Source organism: Triplophysa dalaica, chromosome 3 (genome assembly GCF_015846415.1).
Source record: "Triplophysa dalaica isolate WHDGS20190420 chromosome 3, ASM1584641v1, whole genome shotgun sequence".
In the NCBI taxonomy this organism is placed as follows: Eukaryota; Metazoa; Chordata; class Actinopteri; order Cypriniformes; family Nemacheilidae; genus Triplophysa; species Triplophysa dalaica.
The window spans coordinates 6,127,339-6,142,129 of NC_079544.1; the positions used below are offsets into that span (position 1 = coordinate 6,127,339).

The 14,791-nt window shown below is 39.1% G+C and overlaps 2 protein-coding genes across 3 annotated transcripts; both read right to left on the reverse strand.

Annotated features, from left to right (window-relative positions):
* Positions 1 to 1,232: 1,232 nt before the first annotated feature.
* ccr9a (chemokine (C-C motif) receptor 9a) lies at positions 1,233 to 4,910 on the reverse strand. Its single transcript, XM_056744045.1, has 4 exons — positions 4,786 to 4,910; positions 4,560 to 4,628; positions 3,716 to 3,784; positions 1,233 to 2,891 (listed from the first exon to the last, which is right to left on the reverse strand). Exons 2-4 carry the CDS (start codon positions 4,608 to 4,610, stop codon positions 1,827 to 1,829), a joined length of 1,185 nt encoding a protein of 394 aa, XP_056600023.1. The 5' UTR covers positions 4,611 to 4,628; positions 4,786 to 4,910; the 3' UTR covers positions 1,233 to 1,826.
* Positions 4,911 to 9,359: 4,449 nt separating this feature from the next.
* Positions 9,360 to 14,566, reverse strand: zgc:136930 (uncharacterized protein LOC563946 homolog). Of its 2 annotated transcripts, XM_056744041.1 has the most exons (9): positions 13,879 to 14,566; positions 13,632 to 13,692; positions 13,264 to 13,359; positions 12,989 to 13,168; positions 12,779 to 12,904; positions 11,989 to 12,209; positions 11,020 to 11,057; positions 9,832 to 9,864; positions 9,360 to 9,731 (listed from the first exon to the last, which is right to left on the reverse strand). In XM_056744041.1, the coding sequence occupies exons 1-9, from the start codon at positions 14,526 to 14,528 to the stop codon at positions 9,688 to 9,690; spliced, it is 1,449 nt and encodes a 482-aa protein (XP_056600019.1). In that variant the 5' UTR covers positions 14,529 to 14,566; the 3' UTR covers positions 9,360 to 9,687. The 2 variants fall into 2 exon arrangements, with proteins under 2 accessions (XP_056600019.1, XP_056600021.1); XM_056744043.1 differs by lacking the exons at positions 9,360 to 9,731; positions 9,832 to 9,864 and adding an exon at positions 9,877 to 10,138.
* Between the last annotated feature and the right edge of the window lie 225 nt (positions 14,567 to 14,791).

The following is a 14,791-nucleotide window of genomic DNA, read 5'->3' on the forward strand; positions in this document are numbered from 1 at the left end:
CCCCTTTTTTAAAAGGGTGTACAGATGTGTTATTTACTTGTTAAACCTATTGTTTCTTACAATGGACAGTTTCCAGATGCAATAATATCGTGAGCTTGTTTTCAATCAGAATGTATTTATTCCTTAAGTTTTGTTGTGTGTGGAACAGTCCTTGCATGGTCCGGTTACAAAGTAAATGTTCTCAACTTTTAAGTCTGGTGTATGTTATAAAATACTGCATTAAACACTAAGGGGCGCAAGATAGACAAACACTAAATATTTACATTTACAATATGGTTTTTACCAAACTACTGAATAAATTACACATTCAGAATATTTTATTGGTGATTATAAAAGCTGGCCCCAGTCACATGTAGTTTCAAACAGCACACGTTATGAAGAACATATGTTGGCTTGTCTGCAACATCCTGTCGTGAGAAGAGGTAGCAGACAGATTTAAGGTGTTGTTTACTCTGTGGTTCTTTTTTTCATGTCTGCACCTCAGTACTTTTTCAATGCATGAGAAACTGAACATTTCATTCTCTCATCGTTGATAAGAGATATTAATGAAAAATTATGAAATTGTTTAATCATTGTGCGCCAACATGTAGGTGTTTTGAATGCACGGTACTGTTTCAGTGTTGATTTGTGTTAAACCCTACCCAAATGACCCCACCAATATAGTAATCACGCCACTTATCTTTTACTTTGTGAGGACTGTTTGGTCTCCGTATAGTCACGAAAGGACTAAATTATGTTTTTTTATGTAAAAAAAATATAGGTTTAGGGTTGGGGATAGAATATACAGTTTGTACAGTAAAATGTTTATTATGTAAATGGAAAGTCCCTATAAAAAATGAAACCTGAACATGAATTTGTAAGTCTGTACGTACACGTGTTTGTTTTGTTTTGAGTGTACTTGTTTCCCACAAGACCCACGGTGCGTAAACCAGACAGATAACGTACGTCATAGTCACAACAGCCCTCGCCACAATGCGTATATATTCCAAGTACTGGCAGTCTGCCAGCCTTCAATAACAAATGTTACAAAATCAAACGTCTTACCGTCATCCTGTATGAATAAAAAGGCATGTGCTTAGTTGCTTGCCTATGTCTGTAAATAACAAAGAAAACAAAATTATTCGTCTTTGCCAGTGTTTTAATCAATTTGTGTCTGTTTTGAAATAGTGTAATGAGACTACAATTGAGATTATTGTTATTCAATAGTGACAAAAATAAGTGCAGGCTGTTGATTAGGTTATTTTGTGTTTAATTAAAATTTGTCATACAAGTTATACAAAATGAGCAGCAAACACCTATGAACACTGAGAAACACAAAGAAAACAGTTTATGTACAAAACCGGCTCAAATAAGACAAAAACACATTCACAGTTTTACTTTTGCAGCCAATAAAAGACAAAATATGTCATCACAAAATAGCATTCATAAAAATATTTGTCAAATTCAGTGCTTATACATGATAAATCTTGGTATACAACATGTAGATAAACTGAAAAACATTAATGCTGAGAAAGAGATGGAAACTACTGGTGACTGTGCACTCTCCCTGTGGCGACACCATTTACACGGTCCACAATTACTTGATCTGGATTTGACATTCACATTGACAGCCCACTCAAACAAAGAGAACACAGTTTTACATTTAGGACTGCAGTCGTGGCATCAACATTGCCAAACAACACCCCCTGCCAAACAACACGTTTCAAGCGTGCAAAATGTTCTCTCGCAAGCAAGCCGACCAAGAACATCTGTTTCAGATGCCGCGCACCTGCAGTGAAAATAAAGTTCATGCTGAGCAAACCTCACTGACAGTGTCCTGATATGGCTCACAATGAAAGAGCATTGGTGGTCTCCGTGTCTGACATGACAGAGGAACGCTGTGGTCCTCCCGGCAGCAGTTTGGACTTCTTTTGAGACGGCATGCAACCATAGAAATGGAATAAACGAATGATGTCCTTTCGGAAACGCACCCCGACGAAAGCGTACAGGAACGGGTTTAAGCAACTATGCATGTAGGCGAGACTCTTCATGATTTGGGTGGTGATATCAAATCGCTGCAATTCTTCGCATTTTGTGATGGTGGTATTGGCTGCCTGAGTGGCTTCTAAGACTAACATGCTGTTGTACGGGAGCTGAGAGAGGATAAACACGGCCACAACTGCCAAAATCACGCGCAGGGCCTTGTGCTTCTGGAAGTTTCTGGTTTTGAGCAGGGTGCGGACGATAACGGTGTAGCAGAACATCATGACCATGAGGGGAATGCAGAAGCCCATGCAGATCTGGAGAGCCAGCACCAGAATTTTGATATGGTTGTTCTCATTGTTAGAGTAGACCATGGTACAAAAATGATTGCCCTCCATATCTGCTTTGGAGCGGGCGAAAAGGAACTCCGGGATCGCCAATATCACCGCCAGGATCCAGACTAAAACACAGATGAGCTTGCTGTACAGCAGTCGACTCTTCTTGGAGTTCTGCGCCTTGGTAGTCTGGACGATTACGATGTAGCGGTCAACACTGATGCAGGTGAGAAGAAAAACGCTGCTGAAGAAGTTGATTTTGTAAATGGCGGACATCATTTTGCAGAGGGCAGAGCCAAAGGTCCAGCCGTTGATGGAATCGGCTGCCCAGAATGGCAGAGTGCAGAGAAAAAAGATATCAGCCACGGCCAGGTTCAGCAGATAGACATCCGTCATAGTCTTCAGACGGTTCTTGAAGTGTGTATATATCAAGACCACCATGGAGTTGCCAATGGCTCCCAGAATCACGATGATCCAGTAGAGGGCAGGCTCATAGTACATTCGAAATCGCCTCACTTCTCCCCTGTCACATATCGGTGCATCATCATAATCACCTGTAGGGGTGGAAGAATCCTCTCCATAATACTCTAAACCCTGTGGAATAAAACAAAATATTAGTTTATTCATCTTAAAGGGAATGTTCAGCCAAAAACTCAAATTTGCCGTTTATTTACTCACCCTCAGGCAATCTGAGATGTAGGTGACATTTTTCTTGAGTAGAACCTTAAATAAGATTGGCCTGGAAAATCCACAGCCCTCTCTGCTTCATATAATGGGATTCTATGGGGTACACCGTTCTAAGAGTTCCTAAAGCACATATTTCCAAAAAACGGCTCCTGGCGACATGTTGACGTTTCGTGAAATGAATCCTTTGATATTTTCATAAAAACTGAACGTCCTTTTTTATAATATTGGCCATAATGTGCAGCCTCTGCACACGATCGCAATCTTGTTCTTGTAGTATTTGGTGGCAGATGCCATACCAGCGTCTGGTACGTTTAGCGCCACCTGCAGAAAGGGAGTGTTGAGGCTGTACAGTATGGCTAATATTATTAAAAATGACGTTCAAATTTATGAAAATATCGAGCGAATCACTTCACGGAATTATGGAATTATGTCGTTTAGGAACTCTTAGAGCGGCGGACCCCGTATACTCCCATTATATGAAGAAGAGAGGGCTGTGGATTTTCCAAGCAATCTTATTTATGGTTCTACTCAATAAAAAATGTCGACTACATCTCGGATGGGCTGAGGGTCAGTAAATAAACGTCAAATTGGAGTTTCAACTATCCCTTTAATAAAGTACAAAACTTTATGCACTTAGACATGAACATAGACACTCATTACCAACAGATATTTCACAGGCATACAGCAAATACTTGGTGTAAATGCAAATTATGGATTTGAATATCACTTACAATCTGTGTAGTTAACCCAGTGAATGCGGTTACAAACGGATTCACATTCATTGTTGATCTTCCCTGTTCCTAAACCAAAAAAGAATTCATATTAACCACGATTGATGTTTTATAATATTTTTAGGTAACATTTTTGCTTGAGCAGAACCATAAAGAAGATTGTTTGGTAAATCCACAGCCCTCTCTGCCTCATATATTGGGAGTATATGGGGTCCACCTGTCTAAGAGTTCCTAAAGCACATAATTCAAAAAAAACGGCTCCTGGCGACATGTTGACGTTTCGTGGAGCGAATCGTTTCATATTTTCATAAAACTGAACATAATTTTTAAGAATATTAGCCATAATGTGCAGCCTCTGCACACAATTGCAATCTTCTTCTTGTAGTATTTGGTGGCCGATGCCATACCAGCGTCTGGTACGTTTAGCGCCACCTGCAGAAAGGGAGTGTTGAGGCTGTACAGTATGGCTAATATTATAAAAAATAACGTTATTTATGAAAATATCGAGCGAGTCACTTCACGAAACGTAATCATGTCGCCAGGAGCCGCTTTTTGGAATGATGTGCTTAAGGAACTCTTAGAACGGCGGACCCTATATAGTCCCATTATATGAAGCAGAGAGGACTTCTTTATGGTTCTACTCAAGAAACAATGTAACCTACATCTCGGATGGGCTGAGGGTCAGGAAATAAACGTCAAATTGGAGTTTGAACTATCCCTTTACTAAAGTACAAAACTTTATGCACTTAGACATGAACACAGACACTCATTACCAACAGATATTTCACAGGCATACAGCAAATACTTGGTGCAAATGCAAATGATGGATTTGAATATCACTTACAATTTCTGTAGTTAACCCAGTGAATGCGGCCACAAACGGAGTCACATTCATTGTTGATCTTCCCTGTTCCTAAACCAAAAAATAATTCACATTAACAATGATTCATGTTTTATAACATTTTTAAAGATAATAAAAAATGATCGGCTTAAGTTTGTTAAGCTTCTGAAGTGACCAGTTTGCAAGCTTTTTATTTATATGTCCACTCAAATATTTTTGAGCTACTTACTCTAGTTTCTTGAAGAAAGAACTGGACGGTAAAACAGAAGGAGTCTGTCACAGTATCCTCTGGATCACCAAGTTCACTTTCACGTTGATTTGAGGCGGCATCTGAAAAACGTTTGTTTTGCAGAAGCTTTTAAGGTCTGTGGGTAAACCACAGTGACGCACCAGCAGCATGAACTCTCACACTTTTTTTCTTCTTCTTTTTTGATAGCGTCGCCTCCAAAAACAACAGACAGGTTAGAAATATTCATGAGCACCTTTAATACATCTTCAGAAGTAGCACCTAATATCAGTTAACTATCATGCAACATTCACCTGACCATTCTACATAACTTCATGTACTAGAGAACATGTTTGCTTGTTTGAGAAATTGTGTAGGTAAAGGTCAAGAAGACGGCAGGTTTTTTCTGATGTTGAGGTGTGCCATACAGTGTCTACACTTTCACTGGCTGGGCCACCATTGATATCCATAGATTAACAGCCCTCTTTCTTCTATTACCTATTACCCTTGTAATCTTATAACCTTTGTAGTCATCATAAGAAAAGACATTTCAGTAATGTTAATGCTTCAGCTCCACATTTTGTCCATTGTTGCATTTGTTAGCTTACAAAACATATGTAGTGGCTGTCCATATAACCTAAATATATTGTATATAATCAAGTAGATTCACATCTACATGTATGCATTTGGCAGACGCTTTGACGTACGTTGCATTATCCTATACATTTGTTTCTAAGTATGTGCAATCCCCTGGGATGGAACCCACAACCTTGTCGTTGCAGTGTCATGCTCTTACCAATGAGCTACAGGAAAGCTCAGTGGTAGTACAGTACAAGTACAGTACAAGTCACTGGGGAAAAAATCTTGTCTTACAATATTGTTTCAAAAAGTGAACATGTTTGTTTATATTCACTGAAGTAATCTTCAACCAAGCTTAGACTTGGACTTAGACCTATTTAGAAGGTCAGAAGCATTCGTCATACATTGTTTCATTTGTTTAGAACTAGATACTGATTTTTTTCCAAAATCCCCAAATCAAGAAATACCTAGGAAGAAAACAAGCACATGTAACTGCCACTATCTTCCCTTTTTCTGTTTTCTAATGTTTGTCATTGTCGCTCGTCACATTGTAAGTAACATGACAGGATCCAAAATCCTACTAGCACAAAATAACCTGATCGTATCTTAACAGAGAACATCATATGCTGACATTTCTGAGTGACAGAAAATAATCTCACTCTTGTTATGGGTCACCTTGGGTCAGTTTGACAGTAATCACTTTAAAGGGACTGTTCATCCAAAGTGAAAATTCTGTCATCATTTACTAACCCTCTTGCCATTTTAAACCTCTATGACTGTCTTCTTCAGAACACAAAAGAAGATATTTTGAAGAATGCTGGTAACCGAACAGCACATATTGTATGGACACAAAACCAATGCAAGTCAATGGGTGCAGGTTCACAACATTCCTCAAAATATCTTCTTTTGTGTTTTATGTGAAGACAGAAATTGTGACGGTTTGAAATTACGAGAGGGAGAGTAAATGATGACAACTGTCACTGTAATTTTCCACTGACACCAAAGACAGCACATAAGTGAACAATTCTCGAAATGATTTTGTCCACACATCATTGTTGTTTGAATTGGTTCCTTGCTCAACTGTGAACCTTGTGTTTCAGACATCCTGTTTATCTTTCATATTGTCGCACCAGACACTTATTTCATTTATTACACAATATCCTCCGCTGAAAGAAATGTTTCCTCTTTATTAAAAGAGTCAAACAGAGTACAGCACCTTTGCTCTTTATTTTTAATAAAGTCGATAAACAAATAAAAAATCTAAGCTTAGCTTGGCACACAAGGTAGCATTTTAGCAAGCACTGCCAGTCAGCGTTGGTGCATGGGATCTACTCTAGGCATGTAGTCCGCATTATCTTCAGTGGTGGAAACGACTGCGGCGACTCTAATTGGGAACATTTTTATATATTTTTCCACTGTAGTTGCAGAATGTCACTGCTAATAGCATTTGGATGACATTTCATGGTTAAAAGATGGATATTCTTTACATTTTTGTTGGAACTCTGCACTCTTTTGTCATTCACTTCCTGCACTACATCCCCCTGTGTTCCCCCCATTTCTGGCTGTGGTGATCTATCACATCCATCACTGATTGCAACAATGATTGCAAAATTAACAGTCATTGCCTGTTAGCTTCCAGAGATCATTTACAGTAAAATGACCAAAACTTGCTCTGTGTTCCTCTGTGGTTCAACTGGCAGCTCATGACATGAGAAACGGTTTATTTTGTTTAATTCAGAAGAAATAATAATGCTGAAGAACAGATGAAGACTACATGTTCAATGCACTCGCACAGCATTACGTCACATTTTGTGTTACGGGTGTGACATAATCTCTCAGAGGATGTGTTTGCGACCAGCACATTGAATCATCTGTTTATATTTTACTAAACCCCTGTTGATAGAGTCTAAACATCAGAAAGATATCAGTCTATGCACTAGTTTTCTATTTTTAAAAATAGAAATAAACATGCGTGAGGGATGTGACAATGTGTTTTTTGAAAGATGACGTTTCGTATTTCTATTAAACCAGAAGCAATAACACCCAACAAATAGAGAGGAGACCTACATACAACATTAAATAGTTTCTCAATTTGAATTTTTCATGTGCTCATTTATAAGGAATATGAACTGTTATGGATGTAACATGTCAGCTGCACTTACCTGACTATGGAAAATCATGTGTTATTGGAAAAGACCTCATGTGGATATTTAAAACACCAAATGTATCTGTGCTATAAGCATGTGAAAAGGTTGACATTTGCATGAAACTGCCCAGATGCTTTTACTTGAAGTTTGAGAGCATTTAACATTTTTTCAGTTTTTAAAATGCATAAAATAGATATAACATAATTACGTGTGGTGCTTTTTGTATAATCTGGCTGAAACCCCTGATTCGTCTTTATATGTGAAAATGATTATATCCAGTGTGTTCAAAACGAACAACAGTAAAAGGTATAAATGTTAAGTGGAAAAAGGTGTTTGCCACAAAGAGTGGTGGGCGTTCATGTATTCCATTGTCTCTATATATAAACCCATCAGTCTCAGTCGCAAGCAAACCACACAAAATCTTCCCCTTTTTTACACTTGTTTTTTGCTTTTGACCAGGTCAATGCACGAATGCACGCGCTTCCTCAAACCGTTTAGGAATACATGATTCATGTTAGACAGCTTCTTAAACACATTTAATTACTAAAAATTATGTATAACGTTTGTCACACTTAATGCCTTAGAGAAATCTTAAATGATTAGTGTTGACACATGCAGCTATTGAGCTAGCGTTGTGACAACCAAACAGAAGATGCAATACAGTCTGGTTTTAAATCACTGCAAACTGAAAGTATGCACGATTTAGGTGGCGCCCCACGCGCTACGTTAGTTAGCGTGACAGCGCTGCATTGCCTGACAACGGTTATGAGGCCCTGAGACACGAGGACAAACATTTGTACACTTTGCTCGGAAACATTCTGTGGTGAGCGTTTGCACGACAGGCTGACCACAAGACTATATATACAGGAACAGAACTTCAGATAATGTCATTTTATATATGCCCCCTCATAACTGTCACTTTGTGTGTTTGAAGTTTCTTATCAACTCATGTGAGACGTGTGCTTTTTCTTTGTCTCGGATTGTCAAGATTTTTTGTAGAATTAATTCAGTTTGGAAACCTGATGTTAACATGCTAGGTGCTAATGCTAACATTCAGCTAAGGTTCTATTTAACTTATTATAAGATTTCTTATATTTTTGTTTTATTACCTATTTGTTTTCATTTACTCAACCTGGAGTTGTTCTCTTTATAAATGTCTTTGTTCTGATGAACACAAAATAAATTCTTTTGAAGAATGCTTGTAACCAAACAGTTCTTGGCCACCATTGACTGCCATAGTAGGAAAAATCACAATGATATACTCAAAAGTGTCCCAGAACCGTTTGCTTTCCTACATTCTTCAAAATAATTTATTTTGTGTTCAACAGAAAAAATACATTTATAAAACATTTTTCCTGGTCAATGGTGACAAAGAACTGTTCGGTTGTTGTGCTCATCAGACATTTATTCAGATTTGGAACAACTTGAGGGTGAATAAACGATGACAGACCTTTCATTTTTGGGTTAACTGAACTGAAAATGTACCAAAATGTATTTGGGTTGGTTTGAGTGCCTACACTCTCAGTGCAACCTCCAAAGTCACATGATGTTTTTAACAGTGTCATGAGCCTTGTGGCGTCACCGTGGTGTGGTAAAATATTGAAATGGAAAAAAGTGAGAAAAACAAACATGACTAGAGCATGATTGCACAGAGTATGGCTTCCTCAATTTCTTTGCCAGCAAAAGCAAAATCTCCTAAAACCAATCATCTGTGGAAAACCAAGAGATGTTAAGGACTCGGTCTATAAATGTACTTTAAAGAGAGCAGCGTTGCATCAAGCGGAGATAAAGATCATTTCAGAGATGAAGTAAAAAATATGATCCGATGCAGTTGCAGTAGATCCAGTTCCAGTGGCCATAATTAGGTGTTTCTTTCTGCAAACTTTGACGTCAAAGTTCTGCAAAAAATACCTGCAACTAAAAGATCTTGTATAATACGTCATTTTAACAAACATTGTTGTTGCAAAGTGTCTTATTAAGCAATATGACCATTTATGCACGCAACAGCATTCATGTTAACATTCTGAAGGGCCTTCTGAAGAAAGATTGCACAAGTATCAAAAATTGGTTTGAAAGTAGAAATGCAGCTTTATTGAATGGAGGTCTATATGTTTGGACCGGAGGTCTTCAGGGGGGTCTCCATTCATGAAGTCAGCACTGACCGCACACCTCCCAGCATTCAAGAGGATTCAGTATCGTCAGCGTCAGAGATGACTGATGTCTCTGTATAGAAAACAAGAGCGCCAAGAGTCACATGCCAAGAGTCAGATGTCTACCCAAATAAAATCAATTCAAGTCTTATGATGGAGGTGACCGCACATACCCGTTATGATTTCTTTGACCTTAACTTGACCAGCTGTTAGTGGAGGGCAATGGGTAGATGACAGACACAGGGTTGAGAAAAAGAAAGGAGTTTGTTTAGGGGAACTTTTATTTATTTCAAGTTAACTAGAGCATCAAAGGTCTACTTTGCTATCATGTGCATTCAATAAACCTGTAGGCATTGGTCTTCTACGCTGCCCTTGTATTATAGAGTCAAACTTGCCTGTCAGGACGTTTCTAGTTTGTATGTCCTTTGGGGTTGGGTTAAGGGGTGCCCTGGGGGGTGCTGGTATGGGGTGGACCCCTTCCTACAGGATGGAAAAGCTCAGATGAGAAAGGACACCCCCTCCCCACGCCCCTGGACTTTTCACCATTTGGTTGAAGTAAAATAGTGTATAAACGTTTAGCAAACACTCTTAAAAATAAAGGTGCCTCACGATGCCATAGAAGAACCTTTTTTGTCTAAATCGTTCAATAAAAAACCTTTAACATCTGAAGAACCTTTCTGTTTCACAAAAGGTTAGTCTAAAATTCTTCAGATTATTTAAAGGTAAGAAAGAGATGGTTCTTCAAAGATGTGTTTGTATAAACCAAAATGGTTCTTGTATGGCATCACTGTTAATAATATTTTAAGCAACTTTATTTGAAATTTAGATTCCTTGAATGTTTATGAACACTATTTTCCTCCTCATAAAGCCACAGATTTTCACTTTTGCTGAACTAGTGAAAGGCACATGTCAACAACTCATCTGCTGCCAATCATATGCTTGACATGTGGAATAAATGATGATAAATAAATAGCTTCATAAGCATCAGCCAAAGACAAATTTTAACATCGCAATTGGCATATAAGGCCTGCAAGGGCAAGTCATGGGTATTTCGATAATAAATCTTTCTTTGAAATTGTGTCGCAATTCTCACACTCATAACTAAACTATAGATTTCGTTTGAGTTATGATGCGCATTGCATTACTACTCAAATTAATATGAAGTATAGTTTGACAGTTTGTGATACTCAATAAGAAATCGACCACAGAGGTTTTCCAAGTTAGTCAGGAAACTCCCTGATGACTGTCCATGATGCTTGTGATACTGACATTACTTGAATCCTTTGGTATGTTTTACAGAGACATCAGCTTCTGGTTTCTGACTAATCAAACAAATTGAAACTGACGAAAATGGTTCTTACCTGAAAAAGTGTAGGAGGACTCTGTAAACTCTGGCACTCTGTCAAAAACCAAACATGAAAAAAGCAGAAAACTGAAGAAAATCTGTGACCGTGAGATTCATTCATGAATATTCCTTAAGGATAAGGGTGGCAGGTGTAACATTTCAGATCGTTTTAACAGTGATCAATGTGTGTGTTAGAGCTGTGAAAAGGTTCGGTTTCAAAATTATGCACAGTTTTAGCAATATGAAAGACTACCCTTGGGCGACCTTCTGATCTCTCTCCTGAAACCAATACGCAAATGACTTAAACTGCAATTCATCGGCTGGCCGCTAGAAACTGGCTCCAAAGAGAGCGGAATCTTATTGAGCCCCGTGTTAAAATGACCAACTTTACAGCAGACAAAAAAAATGTTTACATGCTGATACAAAACATATTTTAGTTTTTATAACTAATTTTGCCTTTCATGACAACTGTGTGGGGGTGAATTTTTAATTTATATTAAGCCTTTTAATTCTGCATAATTTGGGCGTGGTCACTTGAAAGACAAGTTGTTTCAGCAACCAGGCACCTTAGCTCCAACCACGTCCCGCCTCTTTGCCCATTTTCGATTATCCATGAGTGACGCGCTGCTAAGATGGCAACGGCTGGCTTCTCCCACTTTAGGCTTCGAAAAAGATCCTCAGAGACAGTGATGTCACGGACAATAAATTCATGTTTATACAGTCTATGCTTTCAACACAGCACTGGGTCAAAAAAGGACAAATAAAAATCTATGCTAGGTTGTTCTCACCCACTGTTGGGTCAAATATAATTTTTTGGGGGGTTAATTCAACCAAGCGATTTGGGTTTGACTTTTTTGTTATTGAGTGTAGGCTTACCGTAGGAAACTACTGTTTTTTTGATTTATGTATTAACCAAAAAAGACTCCATGTTATCAGCAGCCCATGAACGTGTGTGGTATGTATTTTGCTTATGTATAATATTTACTTGAAGTCATCTCCCTCCAGCAGTTTTCTGTAGGTGGAGATTTCCACATCCAAAGCGAGTTTGATGTCCAGCAGCTCTTGGTAGGCCAGGATCTGTTTGTGGAGATCTGCTTTAGCCACCTCTATGGCTGATGTGAGGCTGGAAATCTGTGCCTGGTACTCTGCCACACCCACACTGGACTGGGCCTGGGCTTCTGCTAGACTCTGCTCTAGAGTCATGTTCTGAAAACACAATTATAGGAAATAGAAAATCTTCAAAGTTAAACCAACCAAACAAACAACCAAATGATGATTTAGGGCACCAGTATGAGTTATTTCGAAACAACTTATTGTTTGCCTCCTAACAACCACTAAGATTCACACAGTGCCTGAGAAATCCACCTGATGCTTCAGCACTCGTGTGAAATCTTGATTTCAAAGAAAAATTACTGTAAATGCCGTCAGAAAAAAACCTGAAGCCTGAGAGTTGTTTGGTAAACCGTGTCTTTGCAGCAGTTAAAACTTGTCGTGTGGCATTGGGGTTTTACTGTCAATATGAAACGGCTGAGATCAATAAACCACTTCCTATGGCGTCTGTTTCCTGTCTCAGACAGCTGTGATTTATTCAAAACAAGCTGAGAACCTCTGCTGCACGATTTCACTTAAAAACCTTATTTCTGCAAACCAAAGACACTAAAAATAATACCATATTTAAATCATTTAAACTGCACTGTTTCAAAGCTGTTATGTGATGTTTACGCATGACCTCACATGTATTATTTAACACATGCTACTTTGGAAATGTCACTTACAGCTGCGACAAAACCCTGCAGCTCTAAGTTCAGCGTCTGCAGTTCCTTTCTGGCTATTGTTATGTCAGCTTTGGTCGACGACACAGCCTCTGTGTTTTTGACGTTGGCTGTTTGCATCTCTTCCATCTGGAATGAAAAGCAGAACAGAATCTATAACTAATTTTATATTGATGTAAACACTGACAACATGTGAGCTCTGTGCATGCGGACCTTTAGTTTGTAGTATGCCTCGGCCTCTTCTCTGTGTTGCTGAACGGATTTCTCGTATTCCACTCGTATTATATTGAGTGCCGATGCGATGTCGAATGACTTTCCGGTGTCGACTTCGATCATTGAAACTGAAGTGTCCATTGTTGAAGTGCCCAGTTTAGATTGCAATGAAGATAGTTCCTGCAGTGCAACACAACAAAGAGGGACACAAGTTTGTATTAAAAACTTTCCACATCTTAGAGAGTTTGAAATAAATAACCAGTGTTGATTTTTACCTCCTCCTGTGTCCTGCTGACAAAGTCCAGTTCATTTTTTAGGCTGGAGAATTTGGCATCCAAGTCGATTCTTAGGTCAGATGCCATTTCAATGTCCTTAAAAGGAATACACACAGTACATATATTTTATTAAATATATATATCATTTGTATGATATTATTTTAGTAATAATAACTTTTATGATTATTGTCTTGATTATAATTATTTTTTGTGCAAATGTATACAATATTATTTATTTTGTAAAATGTAGTTATATATTTTAATATTTTGGTTTATTATTTTTATTAAATAATTTATTTATTAAATACGTAATTAGTTTATTATTGTTTTTATTAATTATTATTAAAAAAAGAACATAATAATATTACCTTTTTCATGGCTGCAATGTCTGACTCTAGCTGGAACTTCACTCCTTGTTCAAAGTCAAGCCTTAGTGAAACCCCAAAACACATTTAGTTAGATTTATTGACTATGGTGATTTACTCAATGTTAACATTTGAAATATATATAACAATGTACACAGTTAAATATTACGTAATAAAATCCTGTGATATACCCCCTGAGATAAACAGGAAAACACATGATCCAATCCCACAAAACAGAAATAATACTCACTTAGCCTTCAGTTCATGGGCGGTACCGCGAACATTGTCCAGCTCGATCTCCAGCTTGACGGTGTCGATGGTGAGCGTTTCCAGCGTAATGCGATATTCGATCAGCTGGGCCTCATACTCTAGGGTGGTGGTGATGGATGACTCCTGGGACATATCTGTCCCACCGGTCAACTGGGACAGCTTGGCCTCCAGAGCCGCATTCTCTTGCTGCAGTGCCCGCACTTTCCCCATGTATGCAGAAAAGCGGTCATTAAGCCCAGAGAGCGTCTGCTTCTCTGCAGCTCTGGACAGTATCGGGGCCAACGCAGCGCCTGATCCCGAACCGGCCATGAGAGCAGAGCTCGCGCCGAGCCCGCCTGCAGCAGTGGCACGACCCATAGCAAAGGCTGGACTCCCAACCAACGCTCCACCACCTCCCAGTGCCAGTCCAGCACCGGCTCCCGCACCTCCACCGAGACCAAAACCATAACCGTAACCTCCCTCAGACCCAAAGCCCAGTCCCCCTCCCAGGCCGAGCCCTACGCCTAAACCAGCTCCACCGCCTAGTCCCAGACCCAGTCTTGCTCCTCCACCTCCACCAGCTCGAGCCAGGCCGAGACCTCCATATCCACCAGACAGCCTGGCAGAGGACAGTGATAGGGACATAGACATGGTGAACAGTTGTGGATCTCCGCTGAAGGATCTGAACAGACCAGAGAGTGCAGGCAGGGCGAGCGTCTTATGCTTTGTGTTTAAATAGGGTCTGCCAACAGGGAGGGCGATGCGAGAGAAGACACTGTGAATAAGCTATGACTTGTTTTGGTGGAAAGGTATGGCGTCGGTTGTCTGTAAAATGTCAAAGTAAACTCACCTGCAGGATAGGTTTTAATTTATTTGCATTGCAAGCTGATTGATAACCTGTCATACTATAAACT

Bases quoted from the DNA above. Each gene is read 5' to 3' on its own strand.
- zgc:136930 (XM_056744041.1), bottom strand. From the start codon at position 14,528: ATGTCTATGTCCCTATCACTGTCCTCTGCCAGGCTGTCTGGTGGATAT. The intron at 13,169-13,263 runs GTAAAAATCAAC...GTTGCACTGCAG, and splicing joins TCAGCAGGACACAGGAGGAG to GAACTATCTTCATTGCAATC. The intron at 12,210-12,778 runs GTAAGTGACATT...TTGTGTTTTCAG, and splicing joins TGCAGGGTTTTGTCGCAGCT to AACATGACTCTAGAGCAGAG.
- ccr9a (XM_056744045.1), bottom strand. From the start codon at position 4,610: ATGAATGTGACTCCGTTTGTGGCCGCATTCACTGGGTTAACTACAGAA. The intron at 3,785-4,559 runs GTAAGTGATATT...TTTTTGGTTTAG, and splicing joins CTGGGTTAACTACAGAAATT to GAACAGGGAAGATCAACAAT. The intron at 2,892-3,715 runs GTAAGTGATATT...TTTATTCCACAG, and splicing joins CTGGGTTAACTACACAGATT to GGTTTAGAGTATTATGGAGA.